Here is a 23,995-nt window from a genome sequence, read left to right on the forward strand (position 1 = left end):
ATGCTCCAAGAACTTCTGAATTTGAAGTTTGCTATAAACATTAGCTGAATTTTCCTCTACTTTTGATGGTAGACAAAACTGTGGGTCAGTTATAGAACTCTTCTTCCAAGTCCTTGATAGGAAGCAAAGAACAGGGTTTCTCCCTCTTCTTGAGAGAAAGACCTCATTGGATTAACTGTGATAGGTAAAATTTAGATGAGTAATTTCTTTTATGATGTATCCATCAACTTTTATTTACTGGCTTGGAAAATAAAAAGAACAAAATCCCTGAGCTGAGTCTTCTGTCTTCATCTTAACATCAACCTTGGTGACTGTAAGATGCTTCTGGGAGACAAAGAAGATTCTAATGGCAAGAACTCTAACCACACACATCTTATAGCAAAATCAACAACCAAAGCCCATGATATTTCAACATATTTCTTCTGATCCCTAAAGCAAAATTTTATGTCATTTGCATTGTAAACCATGAAACTTCCTCTACATATGCCCAGATCTGAAGAGACCCAACAAAATAAGAAATTTCTCTTAGCCAGCTTTACCAGCTGCCTGTTCACAAATTCCTGGCTAGAGGAGGGCTGTTCCTAATAAAAGAAGACGTATTCAAAAGTATATCAATCAGAGAAGTCGAATCCTAACCACCACTCCTTATCCAACACTTCAGGACCCTGGCAGAGGACATGATAATTAGCATTGTTTAGTAAGAGTTGAATGGAGCCAAAGCGAGCAAAATGGCTTGGAAGGAAATTCTAATGGTCCAAGTTCTCCTCCTTCTGCTACAGGTATGTACCTACCAACATATTTACATGTAAGTGCTCCGCTCCCTGGTCATGCCCAGAGGTGTCCTAATGAAGGTGAATGAACTAAGCACATCAGTGTTTGAAGGAGGCACATTGAAGGAGAAGCAGCTCAATGAGTCAAGAGGGGATGTCAAGGTAAAGCTGAGGACAGTAATGAGTCCTCATCAAAAAAGTCCTCTTCCAGAGAGCACAAACAAATGAAGAGATAACACCAGACTTGATGGGACCTTAAAAATTATAGGGGAAAAGTCAAACAACTTGATAGGAAGCCCATGTAAGTTTCTAATCCACAACAGAAAAATGAAGGTAATGATACAAAAACCATATTGAACTGAGAGAAAATGGGGACAAGAGAGTACTTCCAAAGCTTTTCTAGCAAGCGGCAGTTGAGCAAACGAAGACCTGTTAAGGTGGTACTGACGAGGAGAAGACAGAAAGAATCCAAGAGCCATTTCACAAGAATGGGTGTAATTTCACCTCTCCTGTACTTTTTAGAATTCACGAAGACCTATAAACTGCTGTCATTACTACAAGTACTGCCAGTTAAAAAAGAACACTGGCATAAATATTACTTTTTTTAGGATAAAAATAGCAAAGTGTGAAAAAAAATTGTCAAAGCCACCTATTTAAAAATGAGAAAGAAAGAATAAGGTCACAGGAACGATGTGCAATTAGCATGTCAAGCATGAAAGAACGAGAATCACGCTCTTCTATCAGAGGACACAAATATAAGTCATAAGAACAAAAATCAGATCCTTGACTTTCTGAGGTAAAAAGTAAAGTATTATTGTTTGCATTTAACAAAGAGGAAAGCTGTGTATTTGTGGGGAGTGGATGCACATGTGTATATGTGTGTGCATGTGTGCGTGTGCGTGTGTGTGTGCGTAGACCAGACTGAATGTCTTCTTCAATTGTTCTTCACCTTATTTCTCTGAGGCAGGGTGGTCTCTCACTGAACTTGAAGCTTGAAAATTTGGCTAGACCCGCTGGCCAGCAAGCTCTGGGATTCTCCCCGTCCACCTCCTCACTGCTCTGTGTGTGCTCTGCAGAACCTGTTTGTTTTTGTTTTTTCATTAGGGTGTTGGGGATAGGACTCAAGTCTTCTTGCTTGCACATCAAGTGCATTACAAACTGGCCTTGAGTTTTTCATCAGGAAATATCCTTTAACAAATATCAATATACTGTGTTCTTGAAATATAATCTATTCAGCCAACTGAGAAAATGACCCAGTTTATGCAACATTCTTTTCAAAAAGAAAAAAAAAAGCAAAGACTCAAAATCTCACTTGTCTTCACTACAAACTGGCACTTACTACTGTTTCCTTATACAAATCTATAGCTAGTGAGACAGCTAGCGCTATTACCTTCGCCTGGTGTATCTGCCCACAAATGAACAATTATCAGCAGCTCATAGCCTTTTATAATGTATCAAAACTCATTTTGATAAGCTGTCCCATTTAATCCCTGTAACAAACTGAAGGCAGAGGTTATTAATATCTTCAAGCTGAGCCAACTATAGCCCCAAGGCTAAAGTAGCCCAGGTGAGCACATCACAAACTGTGCGGCCAAGATTTAACTGCTTCTCATCTGACAACCCCTCCCCCACACACACACATCCTGCTTCCTTCCTTACAGGACATGCAAGCTCCAATTTGTACATAATGGTCCATTTGAGTGGAGACAAGCACCATCTCTAATCCATCCCAGAATGTATTAGATACATGGTCAGTCTTAATTTTCAAAGAGGCAAGGTTCCTGCTTACCTGGTCCTTCTCCGGTTTATCAGAAATATCATTTAGACTGGAGGATGTCAGATTCCTATGAGTCATGGCTGGGCTACCTGGAAAAACACAGGTAAACTCTAGTTAGAGACTTCTTTTCAAAGCACAGACTTTGGTTGCTTTTTAGTAGGTGGTGATGAGAATGATAATGAGGCTTTTAATCACACTGGGTGCTCCTGAAGATATTTCCAGAGTCCAGGCTAGAGCGCAAATACAGCTAAGTGGAAAATATGTAAAACCCCCAATACTTTAAGTCTTATTGCCTGGTTATATTTCAAGATAAGTTAAACTGTAAAAATGTATGAAGACAGTAAATATAACAATCAATTGCTCCTCTTGTGAATCAGTTCTCATGCTGCCTTTTATACACATGTAGTCTACTGGCTTTGACAAAGCTCCTTCCACATCACCAGCAGAGCTGGACTCCTTCTCCCCTGGGCCTTGGCAACCCTTCCTAGAAAATCACTTTCCTTGGTCACCCAGAAAGGCTATCTGCCCTCTCTTCCCGGGATATACACTTTAATCATGAATAGCTCCATTTAGGAGTAACTGATCTAGAAACTGAATCTTTGCCTCAAAGTGGAACTGTCACAGGCTTCCTGACCACTGCACACTTCCACCTGCCAGACTAAAATAAACATTCCTTCTCCACTCTTCACATGCCAAACTTCTCCTTCAAGTGGAAGGATGAAATTCACTAGGCCTATGACATGGGCACCGTGCTTCCTGGCATTTCAGCAGCTAGAGGTCAACTTTGCTGGTGATCCATCTAGTTATTTCAGACACTGTTAGAAAAATAGAAAGCACACCCAGAAGAGTCACAGGCTGTGTGCAGAGAGACCATGTTAATCAACAAAATACTGAACTTCCATTTTGCAAGTGGACCTGAAATTTCAAGGTTTACTAAGCAAAAGACTAACTTTTCAAAGCCAGGGCATTTGACCCAGGCCCTGCAGGGTATTGAGTAATGCATTCATTATTAATCCTCAATGATCTGACTCAGGCAAGTCTTCACAGCAAGAGGACAAGGGTTGAAAAGAAGCACCGAAGTTCAAGCACAGCTCCTCTTTGGTTTGAAATAATTCTTTAGACTTCAGATATGGATTTCTTCAGATAGAAACTCCAACACGTAAACTTATGAAAGACTAAAATCTATTTCTAATAAGTTAATGTCTATGTAACAACAGCTCTTTACATAATATAATCTCCTTGAACCACTAGATAAAGAAAGCCCTCATGTTCCTGAGCTGGGAAGACACTGTTTTCCACTCCACTGCATTTCATTGAGTAAGCATGGCCCAGATCTCTTAAACTCTTTACCCAGCAGGATGTTTTATTCTAGGAAAATTTGAGCACAGGGCATTATTTAAAAGAAAGTAACTTCTGACAAAGTGTTTCAGAAGCGAAATCAAAAGAGCCTGTTGAAGGCAACATTTGAATTGCATGCTGAAGTTCTAGTATTCACTCAATAGAAAAGGCACCAGATACAAACATCATGTTCCCAGATAATGCCAAGAGGGAAACTAATGGAAAATGATGAATTTTTGGTTTAATTTTGTAGTTTTTGTTAAAAAAAAAAAGAAGTTATTTGGACTAACTGGGTGAAAGTTACTCTTGAAAAAGATATGAATTATATATTCCTAAGCAATGAAGGCTTAGCAGTCCTAATCACATGCTCAAGTTAAACACTGTGTTGATAAACACATCAGATGGATTTCTAATTATTTAATTCATTGCTTGCAAGTGGTAGCACTGAAATAGTTTGAAAAATAAATTTTTTAGGCAACAGTCTAAATGCACTGGTTTGCTTTGGAAATTCTTTACAAATACTGTAAAGTATATTTCAACTCAATCACTGTCCTTGTTGCTGCAAACTCTGCATAGTTAAAAGTTAAAAGAAGGGGGTTTTATTATAGTAAACTTGATTGATGTAACAACCTTGCCAAGAAATCATACTCTGTCTCATCATTCTCCTTTCTGAAAGACAGCCATCCTGTGGCTAATCTGTTGTTTTTCTTTATGGGTAGTGAGGAAGGGACAGGCTGAAGGAGGATGTAGGGAACAGGAGAAAAAGAAGGCTGATATTAGCACTCAAATCCATTGCTCCTCCTAAACTTTATCAACTTCCTAGTAAAAAAACAACTAATCCTAACGCTCAGTTTTATGCTATATATTATAAGAGCTAATAAGCCAACAAATCCAGGACAGTAGACAAAATGATTGGTATTGTTTGGCATTCCCATCTCCCTTCCTGTCAAATATCCCTCCCTCACTCCCTAACACTGAACCAGAGAAAACCAAACACTTCCCAGTACTCTGACTCTGTGGTAAGTGGGGACCCTGAACCAACAATATCCACATCATTAAGGTACTCTTCACAGAAATACAGAATCCTGAGGCTCACCCCACAGTGGCTCCAATCGAAGTCTAGGCATGGGAGTTTAGAAACAGAGGTCTTAACAAATGTTCCAAGTAGCACTGAAGCATGATATACATTGAGAACCACCACCCAAAGTGGACAGTCATCTTAACTGGCAGTGTGCTGCTGGGAATCAGAGTTGACAGTACCACATGCAAGCTGGAGAAGCCAGATCACTCTAGTCATCTGCCCTGCTGTAAGCCTCTGCTATAACCTGTCCTATCTCAAGCAAATCATTAAATTAACAAGCTCACTACATAAACACACAAAAAGAATAATATTTGGTTTGCCCTGATTCCTCACCTATACAACCAATTAAGTAAATAACTGCTTTTAGAAACCCTCTTTGACCAGCCTCTCCCAGAAACATATTACCCAAATCAAAGAAGATAGAACAAGAGCCAAAAAAGATTACAAACCAGATTATATGTGGGAATCAGAAAAGTATGTGTGGATTTTTGCAAACCCAGGAAGCTGTCACATGACAGGCCCCTAACAACGTACTATTGTGTATACTTTGCAACAAATATGCCATAGGGTTTGTTGTCAGACTAAATTGGTTCTATATTTCAAGTTTGGGCCTGTAATAGAAATTCATTATACTGAAATACTGAGTTAAGAAAGCTACAGAAAACTGTATCCGTGAACAAGCAGGTGAAGTAGAAGGGCACCGTAAACTATGCTACCTTTCCAGGCAGGTGGCAACTTACTCAAAGCTTCTGTTCTGAGTCCCTTTTCAGCTAAAATCCAGGGCATTCAAGTGTGTTAAGATTGTTCTTGGCCCCAAGAAACTTTGCTTTTAGACTGTGATTTTTTAAAAAGAGAAAAGCCAGTCTTGAATGCATAGTCATAATTAATTTCCATATCCCTGTTTTTTGGCCATAAGGAAAAGAAAGCTCTGGAGAATCACATTTCAAGCAGTTTCACACAGTCTAAAGCAATTTCATTTTCAAAGTACCCATTTGGCAGGTACATACTGTATCTATAAAAATTAATTATATTCTGTACTCTTTGAAAATCATTGTTATTCTTTAGCATACATGTAGCAATTCATAAAGCCCTTTGCAATTATATCTATTAGATACAATAAAAAGAGGTAAGGAAATGTTACAGCATAGAAAAATGATATTTAAATGTGTATATAGAAGGCAAATACATATGTAATACAATGATACATTGACTCCCACCTCACCTCATACTTCATAATAAGCTAATAAAGAACAGAGGAACAAGCTAAAACAAAGATTTCACAGTTTATGTATCATGCTGGATTCTTTATTCTGGTGAGCAACCAAATAACAATTTCAATATGGAAAACAACTTAGCACCCTTGGCTGAGGAGCATACCACTCAGGAGGCTGAGACAGGAGAATTCCAAGTTTAAGGCCAGCCACTTCAATTTTTTTATCTGTCTCAAAAAACATAAACAAACAGAAGGTTGAGGCTATAGCTCAGTGGTACAGTGTTTTCCCAGATTCAATATCTAGTATTGCAAATAAATAATTTTTTTTTAAAAAACTAAGGTAACTTACATATTATAATAGAAATGTAAGAGAATCAAGGTAATCATGTGAGAGGAAATGTAGAGTTATGAAACTGATTTACATAGCGTGCAGCCACAGAAAAATGGTTTTAAAATATTTTGTGTGCTACCGTAGGTACCCAGCCTGTGGCATGATTGTGAAGTGGTGATACCTTTAGGGATATGGAGGTTGCTAATAAAAGGAAATTAGGTCTTTGGAAATGAACCCTTGAAGGGATATAAGCATGAGGTTCCTTCCTTTGTGTCTCATTTCCTTCCCTTCAGCCGTGATGCAAATAGACCTTCTCTGCTGTAAGTTCTCACTATGATATACTGTACAAACATTGACCCAAACTCAAGAGCCAAGTGGGCCCAAATAATGCTCTTGTCCTTTTATATTGCTTCTCTTATGTATTTTGTCACCAGTATGGGTATCTACTTAGCACAGCATGTTAGTGTGCTCTGTACCCTCACTGATCCATTGATGTTCCACCCTCCCTGTTTGTTGACCTAGCAAACATACTACGAGGTGTCTACACCCAAGATTAATGCTGCTAATCTTCCTGAGTAGTAGGTACTACGCACCCTAGTCTTCAGATCAACAATGTGAAGTTAATATTATTATTACCACTATAAAACAAACAAATGAACTTCAAGGAGGTTAAAGTCATAGTCACACAGCAAATGGTAAAACCATAAGTTAAACTTAGACCTCAATATGAATCCCATCTCTTCTATAAATAAAACTTCTCTATATATGTAATTTATATAAATGAATACATAAACTTCATCCTGTCTAATGAGGAGAAAATGTAATACACAATGATAATAAATGTCGTTTCATGCCAAGACTGTGTAGAATAACATTGCTAATGGTTTGTAAGAGATATACATTTTACTTTCCAACTTAGCTGCTCCCAAAGATAGAGTCTACTACTCTTTAATTTTGTAAAGAGGAAGAAAAATGTTGAACACTCAACTACTCTGTTACTGTGACTAAACAGTAGCACCAAACCACAGCTCTATGACAAAGCAGAAAGGATATGAAAACAATAGCAATATAATTATGAAAGAATAATACCGTGTTACTGAATGTTCTAATTCAAAGACAAATGTGTAAAATTCCACAATGTACACCCAACCAATTCTCCATTATCAGTTTTCTACACTTAAAGTTACTCCAATGGCATTTCTTCTCATTTCAACTACCAAAACCAGGAATATAATGAATAGCTGAGGAAGGATAAATCACTATAATTATAATGAATGTGACTGAGAAAGTCTAGAAGGAATGGCTTTGTTTTCTATAGCAACAAGTTATCAACAGATGATAGGGAGGGGGATCTAAATACTATCAAACTATATTGTATGAAAATCACCAAAAATCAATTAAAAACACAACTATAAAAAAAGATAATCTCAACAAAATATGTTTTAAGAAGACCAGGAATGTTTCTAAGCCCTCAAATCCATTCCCACACCCCATCCCTTAAATAGAATACAAAGATACTTAATATGTAACTATTAACCTAAAGAAAATGAAAAATATCGCCAGTCATTCATAGCTCTGATGAATTTGGATATCTTGGGATATTTTTGCTCACTTCATTTTCAATTGTTTTGTTGTTTGTTTGTGATTTAACACAAACTCTAAGGACCCAGAGCCAAGGGTTAACTTGCTCAAAGGTCTAGTTTCAGCTCTTAGCATTATTGGCACTTCCTAAATTTTTTTAAAAAATAATACAAGTGGGTAGTTTGACCTTTGTAAACTAGTATGAATGTAATTGTGCAAAATTCATTTCTTATGGAGGGAGATGTGGCCTCTCAGGAGTCTTTAGCCTTGGAAAGCCTGAATGTAAATCAGGAAGAATAGTTTGTAACTGGCCCACAAGCAACAGGACAGAAAGATAAGGCCAAGCTGGCCCATGTCTTTCAGCCAGCAGTGCAACAGAAGTCAGAAGCAATACAGTGGGGAGGAGAAACCTTCTACAAAGGAACATCCAAGAGGTGGAAATGCGGGAAAAAAAAGACAGGTTCTAGGAGCTCAGCTAAAAGAAAAGAGAACCTCAGGGCCAAGAAAAACCAGGGAAACTAAAATAATTCAAAGCATGTGACTGATGTGGAAAACGTAGCAAATTGAAGAAGATTTCAAAAGACTTAGACAACTATCAAAGTATAAGTGAAGTTCACCCAAAAGTTGAACAATTCTTAATGTAGGGGACAAAAAGTGGAGAAGATGCCCTTTATGGAGAGTTGGATGTATGCCGTGGTCAGCTAATGAGGCAACACCTGCCTCCAGAGTCTGGTCAAATCCGGTTCTCTCCTTTAGTAGACCGCTCTCTCCTCTCCGAGACCTCTGCTACTCAACCTCTTTGCACAAGCTCTTCAACCTCAATTCCCTCACCCTGTTCTAAACTGGCTCTTAATTTCCTAACTACTCGGAGCTTTTCCCAAATGTCAAATAGACAACCAGAAAAAGCAAAATGCTAATTCATGATTACTCCATCCTGATAATGATAATGTAGATGTTCAATTTTATTGTAGCTAAAGAAGCTAAATTTTTAAAAATTATTTCATTTTCTCTCTCTCATAAAAATCACTAGTCAGGTGAGGAAGTATTCAGAAACATAAAAGTTGACGATTTACTAATTAGGAAAGTCACCATAAAATACTTTTAAGGAATCTGTAGTCCTTGTGATCACAGTATTTGTGACTGTAATACTCTGTCTCACATGCATATACATTTGCATGAGCATGCATACACACATAGGCACAACCATGTGCACACATAATGCAAAAACAATGAACAAAAAAAGAGTCCATCCAAAAATAGAGGTAGATGCAGTCATAATTATTATTATCTTCATATCTCACAAAAATAGACAGAACTGTGGCTGGAGAGATGGTTCAGTGGTTAAGAATACTGGCTATTCTTGCAGAGAAGCCAGGGTTCAGTTCCCAAAACCCAGATGGTGGCTAACAACTGTCCATAACTCTAGTTCCAGGGGATCTGACATCCTTTTCTGAGCCCCCACAAGCAAAGCACAGCATGGATGCACTTACACACACATATAGGCAATACACTCACACATAAAATTTAAAAAATAAATTATTTTTTAAAAAAAAATTTAATAATAAAAGGCTGCACCTAGCCTGTGGTAGCTAGTGAAAGGCGGAATACAAGAAGGTGATGAACACATCTCACTGTCTTCCTCCAAACAGGCACTGACCCAAAGTGATTTCCATTAAATTCCCCTAAGCCCAGGTGGAGAAAAGCTTCAGCAGGCCCCCGCACTTGCCATTCCAAGGACAGGACTGTGCCAGTACATACTTTCCTGAGTGTAGCCTAGTCTCTGACATCTATATAGACACCAGATCCAAGAAAGAATAAAATTTCATCACTGAAGTTAACAGAGGAATTCTTCGATTTAGAGATGTATCTAAGATTAAATGTTTAAGAAAGCTACCAATTCAAAAATGGCAAACTTAGCACATGTCTTAAATGGATGGGTTTCTTTTCACTCATTATAGATTAAAAAAATTAAAATAAAAAGACTAGCCAGGCCTGGTTGTGCAAGACTTTAATGCCAGTACTGAGGGGGAAGGGGCTGGTGGAGCTCTGTGAGACTGAGGTCAACCTGATATACATAGTGGATTTCAGGTTCAGCACAGACTCCAGGGAGACCCTGACTCAAAACAAAAACAAAACTGAAAAATGTACTTAAGGCCACATCAATGAAAAGAACCAGGAAAAGACTGACACAGACAAGAGACTTCAAAAACTTTCCATTAAAAACTCATTCAATTTTATGTCTTACAGGGCTTATACTGAGTTCAATATTGTATAACTGTATTAATTCAACTGTGAACCTAGAAACTTATAGCGACTTGTGAAAGAGATGTATTCTTGTTCTGGAGTGTGTTACTGAATATGTTAAAGCTGTAATGAAATCCTTCTTCTAATCATATAGTTATTTAAAAAAAATTTAATTTACTTCATGTTACATAGTAGAGGTGATAAACATTAGTAGTGAAATCTACCTGATGTGTACCAATACTCAGGTACTAAGAATCTGAGTGTAACCAACTATGACTAGTAATAGTCTGATACATAGAGATTAAAGACACATGTGCAAACATGTGTTAGTAGCATTATTAAAAATGTAGGAAAGAGCATATTTTAAAATATGTCTTTTATCTTCTTTAAAGGGTTAAAACTCATTCAGTTTTATATCTTACAGGGTTTATACTGAGTTCAATATTGTATAATTGTATTAATTCAACCGTAAAAATTTTATAGCCACTTTTGAAAGAGATGTATCTTTGCTCTGTGCTTTGGAACTGAATATGTTAAAGCTGTAATGAAATGCTTCTTCTAATCATGTGGTTATTAAATTTTTAAAAATTTTAAAACATAAACTTTAAAAAAAAAAAAAACTTTCCAAGAGGAAAAGCAGCTGACTGCTAACCTGACACCATCCGTGCTGCGTGGAAATGGCAGCGTCAGATACGTGCAGAGGGGCACAGTCATGAAATGACTTCCTGCAAATCTCTGAAAAAGTGTCAACTAGATGCTCGAAGTAGAGCATCACAAAAGCTAGATGCAAGATGAAGGATTAGTGGAAAACCCCACACCAGTGGGCAGAAGACCCAGCAATAGTCAAAGCATTTATACTGGCAAGCTTTTGCTAATAGTGCAGGTGTGTTTTTGTACCTCAGTAAACCTTTCTGAACTGCAAAGCCATCCTTGGCTACACAGTGAATTCAAGGTCAGTATTAAAAAGGGGCAGGGGGACTGAGAACTTTCAAAAATTTAAGTCCCAAACCCAAATATACATGGTAAAGGAAAAACAAACAAAAATTGACAAAAAGAAATATAACACATTTTTAAAAACTTTTTTTGAGTTAGGGTCTCATTATATAGCCCTGGCTGGCCTGGAACTCACTATGTAGGCCGGTCTGGTCTCAAACTCAGAGATCTGCCTCTCGAGTGCTGAGATTAAAGGCATATACCATCATCCCAAACTTTAAAATAAAAATTCTTATTAGTTTACAGAGAGATTTGAGAAGATATATCTATAATACAAGAGCAGTAATTATATATCTATAATACAAGAAACAGAACAAGGAAAAGGTTTTGGAACAAATAATTACATGAAACATCTCTCATGAAATGAGAGATAATTACATGAAACAAATCATCAACATGAGTTAGAAAACAAAAAAATTTCCAAAAAGTAGGGGGAGAGGGAGCCATATGAAAGAAAAGATCTGAGACACCGAGGATGAAGTTGGCAAGGTCACTATCCGGTTATCAGAAATGCTATTAAGCCAGACCGAGGATAAAGAAGGAAAGACAATTAGAGAGAACATCCTGGAGCTAAAGGACCTGCTTCTTCAGATCACAAGGGCCTCCAGGGAAATCACTGAAAAACTTCAGAACACCAAAAATGAAGAGAATATCCTCAAATTTTCTGTCTAGAATTAGCATGTGTAATTTTCTTATGTAGAAGAAAATTTGTGTTTCATATATAAACAGAATCAGGCTCTCAAAAGAATTCTATACTATTCCCAACCATTAGTCAATTGGGAAAAAAAATAAAGGAAATTTAGGGTTAACCATTCACATACATGTAAGCAATACACTCATACACATATTTAAAAAATATTCTAAAAATGTTAATGTTTTAACATATCCTTTCACACAAACTTTCCTGACAGTATAATTTTTGTATGAAGGCATAAACTAAGGAAAGAGGACATAATATCCCCACTCAGGAAAGCAAGGGAAGTAAATTACTTACTGCACAGCAGCTGTCTTCTATGGAGTAAGAAAGGTGAGAAACTGGAGCCAACAAGAAGGGACCAACCTGACAACAGATGATACCAAAGCATCCTACGCTATCACTGAGATAATGGAAGACCTTGAGAATATAGTAATCGATTTTTAAAATTCAATTTAAAGGCCAAAGAGATGGCTCAGTTGTAAAGGTACTTGCTATGCAAGCCTGGTGACCTGAGTCATATCCTGAGAGCCCATGTAAAGGTAGAAGGAGAGAACTGACTAAACAGAGTTATCCTCTGACCTCCACATGCACACTATGGCACACTCACCTCCCCCCACACACTCACATGCACACACACACACACAATAAAGAATAAAATAGTTTTTGAATTCAATTTAAAGCTGCAGTTTAAAGGAAATATTCACAAAAAGTCCTATAGATCATCATAGTTTTAGAGTGAAGTGATTTAATGTAGTCACAACATAAATTCTTTATAGGGCTCCTTGGCCTTAGATTCAACTGAGAGAGAAAGCATGGAATTCAATAAGAAGAACAGAAGTTCAATCTGATTAATGTCGATGATAAAAAGTAAAAAGCAGTAATGACAGAGACTGGTAACCTCAGCATCAAAGACAGGGCTAAAGGAAGATGTGGATGCTGATGCCCCTGAAAAGAAGTCAAAGCAGGCTGTCAATCAGGCTGTATAAAGACTGGAAGCACAACCTTTTTACACAAAATTACAAGTGTCATTTGTATCAGGACCAAGAAGAAGAAAAACTTATTTGGAAAAAAGAAGCCTACAAATGAGATATTAATTTTATTTGAAAATTTATAGCAAAATAAAAAGTACTACTAATAATAATGGTATTAACTCATTCAACATACTCAACAAAGCAGTGTCCAATCATGCCCAGTTCCCACTGTACTACTGGCCGGGGGAATCAAAATTGTATCCCAACTCTCACAACCACTATGACAAAGGGACAATACTTATTGTAGAAAACAGAAATGATTCCAGCTAGTTTAATTCATAGAAAGTTTAACATACACATTCACCATGAAAAAAAGACAAAAACTATGGTCCTTTTCCTTTCAAATTACCTTTCTTGTTCCCAATTGTAAATATTATAAACACATGTGCATTTATTTACATATGTATATGTGTACATTATAGGCTAGGATCTGCACATGAGGGAAAATGTAGTTTTTCTGTTTCTGACATTGAGTGACCTCATTTAATATCATACATTCTAGGTTCCTCAATTTTGCTGTAATTTTTTATTTCATTTTCTCTAAATCAGGATATTTCATTTTTTATATATTCCAGATTTTCATTATCCATTCATCCACTGATGAACAACTAAGTTGGTCCCATTTCCTTGTTACAGTAAATAGAGCAGCAATAAACTCTGGAGTACAAATATCTCTGTAGAAAGATATGAATTTCTCTGGGTATACACCCAGGAGTGAGATAGTTGGGTCATATGGTCTATTTTTATTTTTTGAGGAATCTCCAAACTAATTTCCATAATGGCTGTACTAATTTGTACTTCTACCAGCAGTGAATAAGGGTTTCTCTTTCTCCACATTCTCTACAACTTTTGTGGTCAGAGATGTTTTAATAGAATAAGACAATATCCAAAATAGAAAATCTTATGAAAGTGATTATGAAAAAAACTAAACCACAAAATGAGAAGTCATTTGGGTGGTTGCTACAAAGGCAGGTCTGGGAAGTGGGAAGATAAATCAGGACTTTATTCTTCATTAGGATTGTGTCTGAAGCCAGGCATGACATGTGCCTATAAATGTATCTCCTGGAAAGCTAAGAGAGATCTGCAAACTCAAGGGTAGCCTGGGCTACATAGTGAAACCTTTCTCTAAAGAAAAATAAGAAAAGATAAGAAGGAGGCAGAATGCTTTTCTGTACTTTCAATTCCATAACCTTTCTACATAAGAAATTAATAAAAACATGCCTGTTTTTTTTTAATTTTTACAAAAACTTTATTGAAAATTTCATACGTGCATATAAGGTGTTTTGATCAAATCCATGCCCACTCCCTCCCCTCCAACATTCCCTGCTCTGAAGAGGTAACCCTAAAATCTTTTAAGGATTAGATACAAGCTCCCAAATACTTTTGACATTTTTGGCCTTGGAACAGAGTATGTTGCTAACAGGCCCAGGGACATTTTGACTTTTAGCCAAGAAACTGGCTACATTTCTTTAGGGTCTTTTTACCCTAACTGCCTAGCCAATTCCTACCTCCTATTCTTATTTTGTTTTTTGAAATACTTTATTATTTTTATTTTATGGGTATGAGTGTACTGCCTGCATGTATGCAAGTGCATCTGTGTCATGCAATGCCTGTGGAGGTCAGAAGGTGGTGTCAGATACCCTGGAACTGGAGTTACAGACAGTTGTTAGCCACTATGTGGGTGCTGGGAATCAAACCCGGGTCCTCTGCAAGAGCAGACAGTACTCTTAACAACTGAGCCATCTCTCCAGCCCCCAAAGCATGTCTGCTTTATTTATTCAATAAATGTGCCTACATCAATTCTAAGCCATAAGAGTAAGCAGAAATATCCACTACCAGCCAACCTTAGACCTCACTAAAGTAAATCAAACATGGAGACTGAAAATTTTAGAGCACATAATTAAGTTTTAAAATGTTCAGCACCTTCTATGAAATATTATTTATACAATTTTTATAATTATGGCTAAAGGTATTTTCCCAAAAGCTCTGTCAGAATCAAAGACTCTAATCTATAGCTTTAATCAGTATGCACACGTGGAAAAAAGCAAGTCATTTACCATAACTATATCTGCAGCCAAATGAGTATGTAAGTGTAGATTTACTGATTGAGTATGTATAGAGATAAAGGCAGATGCATGCATCAAACTTTGAAAGGTTAGCAGACACTCTCTGGGCCTACACTTACTTCTTTAGATTTATGAGTCACAAAACCTGACTTGGGGAAAGGCACTGAAATTGGCTTCCATAGAGAGTCACTCCCATGGCCTTGCTGTCTGCACATCTGCCTAACTGATCTCATGGAGAAATCAATGGATGACCATTAGGTCATCCCCCAGCAGCAGAAGCAGCCTCCAGGAAAAGAGACACAACCACTTCTAAGCCCACATGGCTGTAGACACGCCACATGAAAGTACCTGAAATCTAAGAATGAAAGCAGGGCACAGACTTGCCTGGTAACATCCAATGGTAGGATAGCTTCCCGGCTTCCAGTGAGTCTAGAGATCCCCTAGGGAATTCTGGTTAGAAATAAGGTGGGTTTGAGATCTTTTCCTTATTCCTGCGTGTGTGTGTTACTGGAGATTGAGCTCAGATGCTCAGTAACTCTTAACTTTGCTCTCTTCCCATTTTTTTTTACAATCATGTTACAAAAATTCCCCTCTGAACTCAAAGGAAATGGTCAACCTTACTTGTACAATACAAAGAGGATAGTATAGTTCCACATCCATTTATCGTTTGGACTTTTTCAGTCTAAAGAGCAGAGTGCAGAGATTAGAGATGTACTTCTAATTTACGTCCTGAGGTGGGGGTTGAAGTCATCTAAGTAAATTCACAAAATAAACGCTAAAGTCTAAACACAGCTATTCATCATCACACAGAGGATATGTAGTCACATCAGGCAGAACATGAGAGGGCTTCTACTAAAGTAAAAGATGTCTCCCCGTGGGCAGAGTCATCAACAATTATTTGCTTAAGAAAACTACACAAACCCAGGCCTAGCATCACAACTCTCTAATCTTACTTGTTCAAGAGGCTGAAGCCGGAAGATCACAAGTTTGATATTTGCCTGCGTTATCAAACAAGTTCAAGGCCAGCATAGCAACAAAGTGATATCCTTTCTCAAAATAAAAAGTAAAAAAGTAAGGAAATCTTGGAACATAATTAGTGTAGAACACTTGCCAAGCACATGCAAGGCCTTATATTCAATCTCCAGTACAGGAAAGAAAACCAAAGAATAAGAAAAGAAGCCTATACAGTCTTACTTACCTCACTTAGATATACCACATTGCAGGCACAGAAAATTCTTTTGCATTTTTGTTTTGTTTTATAGTGGTGGTGGTGGTGGTGGCGGTGGTGGAGACAGGGTCTTCAATAGCCCAGGTTAGCCTCAAACTCACTATGTAGCCAAGGATGACTATGAACTTTTGACCCTCTCACCTCTGTCTCTTAAGTGCTGGAATTATAGGTATTCACTAGCATGCCTAGTTTTATGTAGCGCCAGAGATTGAACCCAGCACCTCATGTGTGCTAAGTAAACACTCTACAGATTGAGTCACATACCTACACTCGGATCCAGAAATTTATTAGTAATTGCCAATATCCTCTGGGAGAAGATGGTGGTCTTAGTGCATTTTAGTATCTTCCTCCGTTTCCTACTGAAGTAGCATGGCAGGCAAACTGGTTGGAACAAGAGCAGTGGCAAAACACATGAAGCATCATCCAAGAAACTAAGTAGAAGCAGCAGCAGCAGAGACCTTGAGAATGCTTCACTGGGTCTAGTTATGCTAGTTAAAGATTTCTCAAATCAGTGAACAAAGGTAACTTCTAAAAACTCTATTTTCTGCTGAAACAAGACAAAGAGAAAAGAAGAAGAAACACGCACCAAGAGTATGGTGAATAAGTATAAAACTTTAGCTTCAAATTTCCTCCCATCAAGTATTAGAATTTTCTCACAATGGTATATTATCAATATCAAGACTACAATACAGAGGGCTCAATGAGTTTAGATGTTACATGAGGAAGAGTCTGGGGAAGGTGGGATGTGTTATTTATATGCATAGCTTATAGAATCACAGAGAGTACCCGGAGACCATCTAACCAACTTCTCACCCACAGGGCCTAGCTCTGCTAAAACAAAGCAAAACCTTCCTCTCCATATTTCTATTAAGTCAAGTTTCAAGACCCAACTAAGTATGAATAAGTCTAGAACTCTCCTTATCTGTTCACCTTCTCAATGACTTCTAGGCTTTCATTCTCCAAATGTGGGCTCTTTTCTACAGACACTTCTTATCATAAAATCACTCTTCTCTTGGTAACAAAAGGTCGTGTCTGACTTGTTCATTGCATATCCCAAGCTCTTAGCTGAGAATTGGGCAAAGTGTGGTACTCGAAAAGATTTTAGTGAAAGAACTGACAACCTGAATACATTAATACAAGACCCAAAACTGTATCTCTCTCTGCTCCTTTCTCACAGGTTCTATGCACGTCCATAGAAATACAAAGAAAATTATTGAAAGATACCTTTGGAAATTGGGGAAATGAATTCAACCTCAACACTTACAGTAGTTCCTTAAACCTAGACCCCAGTACAAATACATGCTAGAAGAATCAATTTTTAAAGTAAGGCTTTACCTTAAAGCAGCCATTGAAACTGGTTTTATCCTGCACTTCCTCAAAAAGCATGCTGACATTAGCTTCTCTAATACATTCACACAAGACAGTAGGCTTATTTGTAATCATGGTTACCATCTGAAGAACACCTCATGGTTTATGCTTTTTTCAAGTAAAAGCTATCGCAGTCCTTAGTAATGTGTGTGCCCCCAACTGTTTGCTGAAAAGTTCTTGGAAAGAATGAGGCTTAGGAAAACAGAAGCATCCCCAAAAAGTATACTTCAGAAAGCTGACTTGTGGCCACTCATTAAGAGAGACAAGGAATTTCATTTCTAGCTGGAAACAGCAAGACTGACTTATCAGTGACCACACCTCGTTAGCAAACAAGACAAACCTGTGGCTGAAAGAAGAGCGACCAGAGAGCTGAGAGAGTGATAAGAAGAGGAGGGCCATCGGGACTCTACACACCTGAGTCAAACTCTGGTCCTCCCATTTACTGGATGACCACAAATACTCCCTATTAGATAGGCAATGTTACAGGGAAAGAACCACCAAGACTCCCAAGGTTTAACACCTTGATTTGTCTCTCACTCATGCTAATCACAGTTATGAATTGGCTAAAGGTCTAGTTCTACATTTCTCTCCTTGGGCCACAAGCCAGATGCACAAAGCAGCTCCTCTCTAGAACACAGATGGTTTCAAAAAAGATACTGAAGAAGCATTAGCAGCTCCACAAGCTTCCCTGGGAAAAGGATCAATCACTTCTGCTCACATTTTCTTGCCCAAAGCAAGTCATGTGTTCACACCTAAATTCAAATGGGCAAGGAAGGGAAGTCCTCAGAAACCCAGAAAGAAAGATCTAGAATATTTGTAAAGACCTCTGTGATTAACAGATACTTAGAGTCCTTGAGCCACAGAGCCTTCATCTACAGCAAGGACTTTGTGGAAACCAGGTTGCCCAAGTGCTATCTGGAGGAGCTATAGGTGCCATCGTGAATTCTTAGGTCATCTCAGAATGATCTAGAAAAGCTATGGAAATCCTGGTCAAAGGGCCCAATTTTCAATTCCAGTATTATCAGCAATCATAGAAAAGCAGAGCAGTGAGGCTGCTCCATCCATAGGTGAGAGGAAAACAACGATCTGAGAAATTCATAACACTCATGCCCACTCTAAATTTCCACAATACCTCTTCTTTTCTCTCATTTTCATGTTCAGTGTTCATTGATTCCACAAATTTCATGAGGTATCTATACACACAGAACACCATGTCCAGCCCCCAGATGATGACCAAATAACAGATTTTCTCAAAAGAACTCTAATCTCTGCCTCAGAATCACAACCCATGATCCAATAACAGCTTCTATACTACACTACTACCAAATAAATGAGTAGAAACCCAACACAAGAAAATCAAGATGAAAAAGCTGAGAAATTTGTCATCTTCCATTATAATACTTTTGTGGGGTTTTTTTGAGGGGGGGTAGGTGTTTTTTTTTTTTTTTTTCCCGGAACAGTCAAAACCTAAAGTGGAATGATTATTTAAAAGGTTAGTCTCAGGCTAATGGAAACTGCACATTCTACATGCAACATGTTCTACTTCCTTTATCACTTGTTTGTACATTGACTAAGCTCCTAAAGACAATCAGAAAACATCTCTACACTAACCTGGTAGGAACAGAGACAAAAGTGTGGAGAGTGCATGGTCAGCAAATAACTTAGTCACAGGAAGAATTAGGTGGATAAACTGGTCCAGTCCAACATTTACTAAACATCTACTAAAGGTGAGAGACCACACTTGACACCAGGGATACAAAGATGAATGGGGGATGTTTCAGGTTCTTTGGCATTTTCTCAACAATGAAGGAAGCATACACATTATGCTGTGATGATAAATCAGAGTAGATGGGTTGGGTAGGAAGGAATAAATGAGGGAGCAGAACTCTGATGGCAAAAGTGGGAGGGGTAAAGGAAGGAATGGAAAAAAGGTCTCCTGGAAACAATAGGGTTTTGATGATGAAATAAATTTAACCTCATCAAATGAGGGCAGCTGGAAAAGCAAGAATAAATGATAGAATCAAAAGCATAAAATCAAAGCATGGGAGAATCTAAATTACTTGAGATTTTAATGCAAGAGTGAGATTATAAAAAGGTGGTCAGGGAGTTAAGCAGAGACCATGCTAAAGGAGTACCACCCAGACTGGAGAATTTGGGTTTGATCTTAAAATTATTAGCCAGTCTGGGAAATATGAGCTTGGATTTCCAAATGATAGGCATTCATTAAAGGGTTCTGAGCACAGAGTGATGTGCACACACTTCTAACTTGGGTAACAAGAACTTGTGGCAATTGTGAAGAATCAATTTTTTAAAGTATAGATGAAGACCAGGAAAGAAAAAGCTACTATAATAGTGCCCTCCAAGAAATAAGGAGAAGCAGAGCAGATAAAAACTACTGGCAGACTCTGTAGAACCAGGGCTTTTCTTCCAGTGGCCAGCTGAATGTTTATGGTTGCACTAAGAATTTGGACCTCAGTTCTAGGAACTATGGTGGGAGGAGCAGCAGAAAAATGTGGAGGCTGAAGGACAAAGAAGTATCATATGGTGGTTTGAATAAGCAATGCCCTCCATAGGCTCAAATATTTGAACACTTGGCTCCCAGCTGGTGGCACTATTAGGGGTATCATGGAATCATTGAGATGTGTAGCCTTGCTGGAGGAAGTATGTCACTACGGAAGGCTTTCAGAGTTCATAGCCTTGCCCCACTTCCAGTTTGCACTATTGTGTTTGTGGTTCAAGATATGAGCTCTTGGCTTTCAGCTCCTGCTGCCATGTCTGCTGCTTGCTGGAGTATGCCTGGCCAGATAGATTCTTAACCCTGTAGAACCATAAGCCAAAATAAACTCTTGCTTCCTCAAGTCAGCTTTGGTCATGGTGTTTTATCACAGCAACAGAAAAGTAACTAATACACATTTCACATGCAGGGGCCTGTTGGCTTGGTAAGACAAGGAATGAATGTCCAGAGAGGTGGAAGATGCATTAAGAGGGGCAGAGCTGAGATTTGAAGTACTAGGAAAACTGTAAGCCTCACAAACATTCAGCTTACCACAAGAAGAAAAGCCCTATTTCTGAAGATTCTGCCAGCAATTTTCATCAAAGTAAAATTCTACTGTTTTCTGCCAAGAAGAAATTTCATTATTAACTTTGAAACTGATATCCATAGCTAGAATATTACATTTGCTTTTCCTAATGTCTCTCTCACTCACATGTGCACAGACATACTAATGTTAAATAATTTAGGTCTTCAGTTGTCTCCAGTAATTAAATCCAGACATTGTATGGTCTAATAAAAGTATTTTATTGTATATTTACATGAAAGACTCTCCATCAGTTTCAAATAACACAAGTCCCCTGTAAAACCATAGTCCCACTGATTGTTGGTAGACTTTCAACTGGTAGGTCCAACTCTCCCTCATTATAAGCAAACTGTCATCCTCCCTCTAGAAGAATACATAAGAGATTCTCTTTAGAATGCCCTTTTGAGCTTCACAATGCTCTCAATCTTGCCAAAAAGGACATTGGCAAAGTCAAGGCTACAAAGTGCAAAGCAAGTCAGTCTTGCTTTGGTTGGGTGGTAGTCATGGTATCTGTCCACTACATATATCTGAATCACCTTCCAAGCACATGGTAGCATAAGCATTCTCTAAAGATAGGTGTAGACACATAGCTCACTAAGTCAAATGAAATGCGCATGGATAATTCCTGGACACAAGTTTAAGAGGTAGCCTTGTGTCCCTGCCACTCTTACACACTGACAAGGATTGTGGGAACATGTACTTAGTGTGGGTCCTGTGTAAGGGTGATAAGTAGACCACCATGAAGATCCACCTTAAATGTGTAGCAGCATGACTATGAAAGAAACTTTATGGATTAAACAATGAAGACTTTTTTTGGGGGGGGGTAGTTGTCAGTGTTCATAATCCATCCTGTCCTAAATTGTCATGAAATCAGAAAAAAAAAAAAACAGATCATTAAGACCTGTTTCTCAGCTCCTCAAAATCATCCCTACCCCAAAGTTTCTCATTAACATTTTTGGTAGCGTAAAGGGGCAAGCAAAGTCATAAACAGATAGTAGATATCATTTCTTAATGACCCTTAGTAACCTTCTCTTTCAATATTTTCAATTATTATCACTGTGCTTTGCTTAGTTTCATATTTTAGTCATATGGCTTTGCTAATTCATTCTACATTTATTCATTACTGACTATATATATAGACAGAGAGAGAGAGAGAGAGAGAGAGAGAGAGAGCTACACTCTCTCCACAAAAATAAGTGACAGTTACCAAAGTAATTGGTCTCAGAATATCTTTACAAATTCAAACATTAAAGGTGTTAGGTCTGGAGAGATGGCTCAGTTAGTAAAGTACTTTCTGTGTAAGCATGAGGACCCAAGTTCAGATCACCACCCCCTTGGACATGGTGAGGACCCAAGTTCAGATCACCACCCCCTTGGACATGGTGAGGACCCAAGTTCAGATCACCACCCCCTTGGACATGGTGGACACAAGTCTGTTACCCCTGAGCTGCAGGTTGGGGGAGGAAACAGGCACATCCCAGGAACTCAGTGGTCACTCAGCCTCGCCAGTCAGCTGTAGGTTCATTGAGAGACCTGGTCTCAAAAAAATAAGATGGAAAACATTTGACAAAGATAATCCACATCAACATCTGGCCTACACACACACACACAAACACACACACACACACACACACACACACACCTGTGCACAAACTTACACAAACTCTCACATACATACAAGAAAACAAAAGATAAAAAGATATTAAAGGCATTTATTTACCTAGATCCTGTCTACCAACATTTGTCACATCAGTAAATTTAAAACAAATTTTAGCTATATTCATTCATTTAAAGGTTTGTGGGCCCTATGATCTCTGTGGCAACTACCTAACTCTGCCAACACAGCATGAAGTCAACCGTAAGCAATGCATGTAAACTAATGAGCATGACCTTGTTCAGATAAAACTTTGTGACACAAAGCAGCCAGCTAGACTTGTGCCAATCTGTTGACCTCTGAGCTAGAAGATAACTAAATGAAATAGACATGGGTACTGGCTTTAAGAAATTGATGGCTAGGGGCTGGACAGATGCTTCGGTGTTCAAGAGTATGCACTGCTCTTGCATAGGACCCAAGTTTGGTTCCCAGCACCCATGCCAAGTAGCTTACAATCACCTGTAACTCCTGTACCAGGGGATGCCCTCTTCTGGCCTCTGCAGCACCTGCACTAAAGTGCACATATCCTCATACAGACATACACATACACATAATTAAAAAATAAAACATAAATCTTTAAGGAAGATCTTTAAGCACTTTTTAATAGGAATTAAAAGTACAACAGAAATGTTAAATATCTTACAAATATTAAATTTATATTACTTTGATAAACTAAGACAATTGTCTTCTAGACTTCCTTTCTTCCAAGCAACTGTTATTTTCTCTTAGACTTAGTTTTGATCACAAACATAGACCTATCAGGACATTTTATGCTAATTTTTAAGTAGAGCAAGATGCCACAGGGCCATTGAGTTCATGGCTAAAAGAAGGAATAATACACATATCCACACTCAACACCACAAAGTAGCATGAGGTGAATGGTTGAATGTTGATATGAAATCACAAAAAGATGCTTTCAGAGTTGAAGGTTAGTAAGAATATCTGAAGTTTGGAAGACTTTAAGGAAAACAATGACCTTAAAGGATGTGGAGGGTTTGGGAAGAAATTTCAGGAAGAAGAGTATTCCAAGTAAGAGAGTTTATTCAGGACAAAGGCTTCAAGAGATGGAAGCACCCAGCAAATTCAAGTCATGGTGGAATATTTGCTGAAATGCAGCATATATACAAAAGAATTATGGTACTGTCAAATGTGCTTATTCAACTATAGGTCACTGTTAAATGAGCCTATAATCCTAAACTCAAAGAGCTGGATGCTGTTTAAAATGTAATGAGGCACCACTGGGGCATTCCAACATGGGGAGGTGACTTACCAGCCAGGTTTGAAAAGACAACTGCAAGGCAAGGTGTCAAGATGGACTGATACAGAACCAACTATAGAGTGGCCCCAGGTAAGAAACTGTTGTGTCAGGCATCAGATGAAGCAAGAGAAAACAAGAACCTCAACAAAATAGGACAGTAAGACAAAGACCAGCAGCACAGCAGAGGTAATGCTGAACAGGGGCTGGGTGCACAAAGTGGGCCCCATGGTTGCAGAGAGGACAGAGCAGATTAAGGAGTAGGGAAGCCAGGAAATGGAACAGATTTGA

At 38.2% G+C, this 23,995-nt stretch overlaps 1 protein-coding gene across 5 annotated transcripts in view; it reads right to left on the bottom strand.

Moving 5' to 3' along the window:
- The window catches only part of Slc4a4 (solute carrier family 4 member 4), a 476,303-nt gene that overhangs the window by 153,808 nt on the left and 298,500 nt on the right, over positions 1-23,995 (bottom strand). For all 5 annotated transcript variants that reach the window (XM_008829281.3, XM_029561709.1, XM_029561710.1 and 2 more), the window contains one exon: positions 2,560-2,636. In XM_008829281.3, coding sequence (XP_008827503.1) covers positions 2,560-2,636 — 77 coding nt within the window. The remainder of the gene's footprint in view (positions 1-2,559; positions 2,637-23,995) is intronic.

Source organism: Nannospalax galili, unplaced genomic scaffold (assembly GCF_000622305.1).
Source record: "Nannospalax galili isolate Female #2095 unplaced genomic scaffold, S.galili_v1.0 scaffold50, whole genome shotgun sequence".
NCBI lineage: Eukaryota > Metazoa > Chordata > Mammalia > Rodentia > Spalacidae > Nannospalax > Nannospalax galili.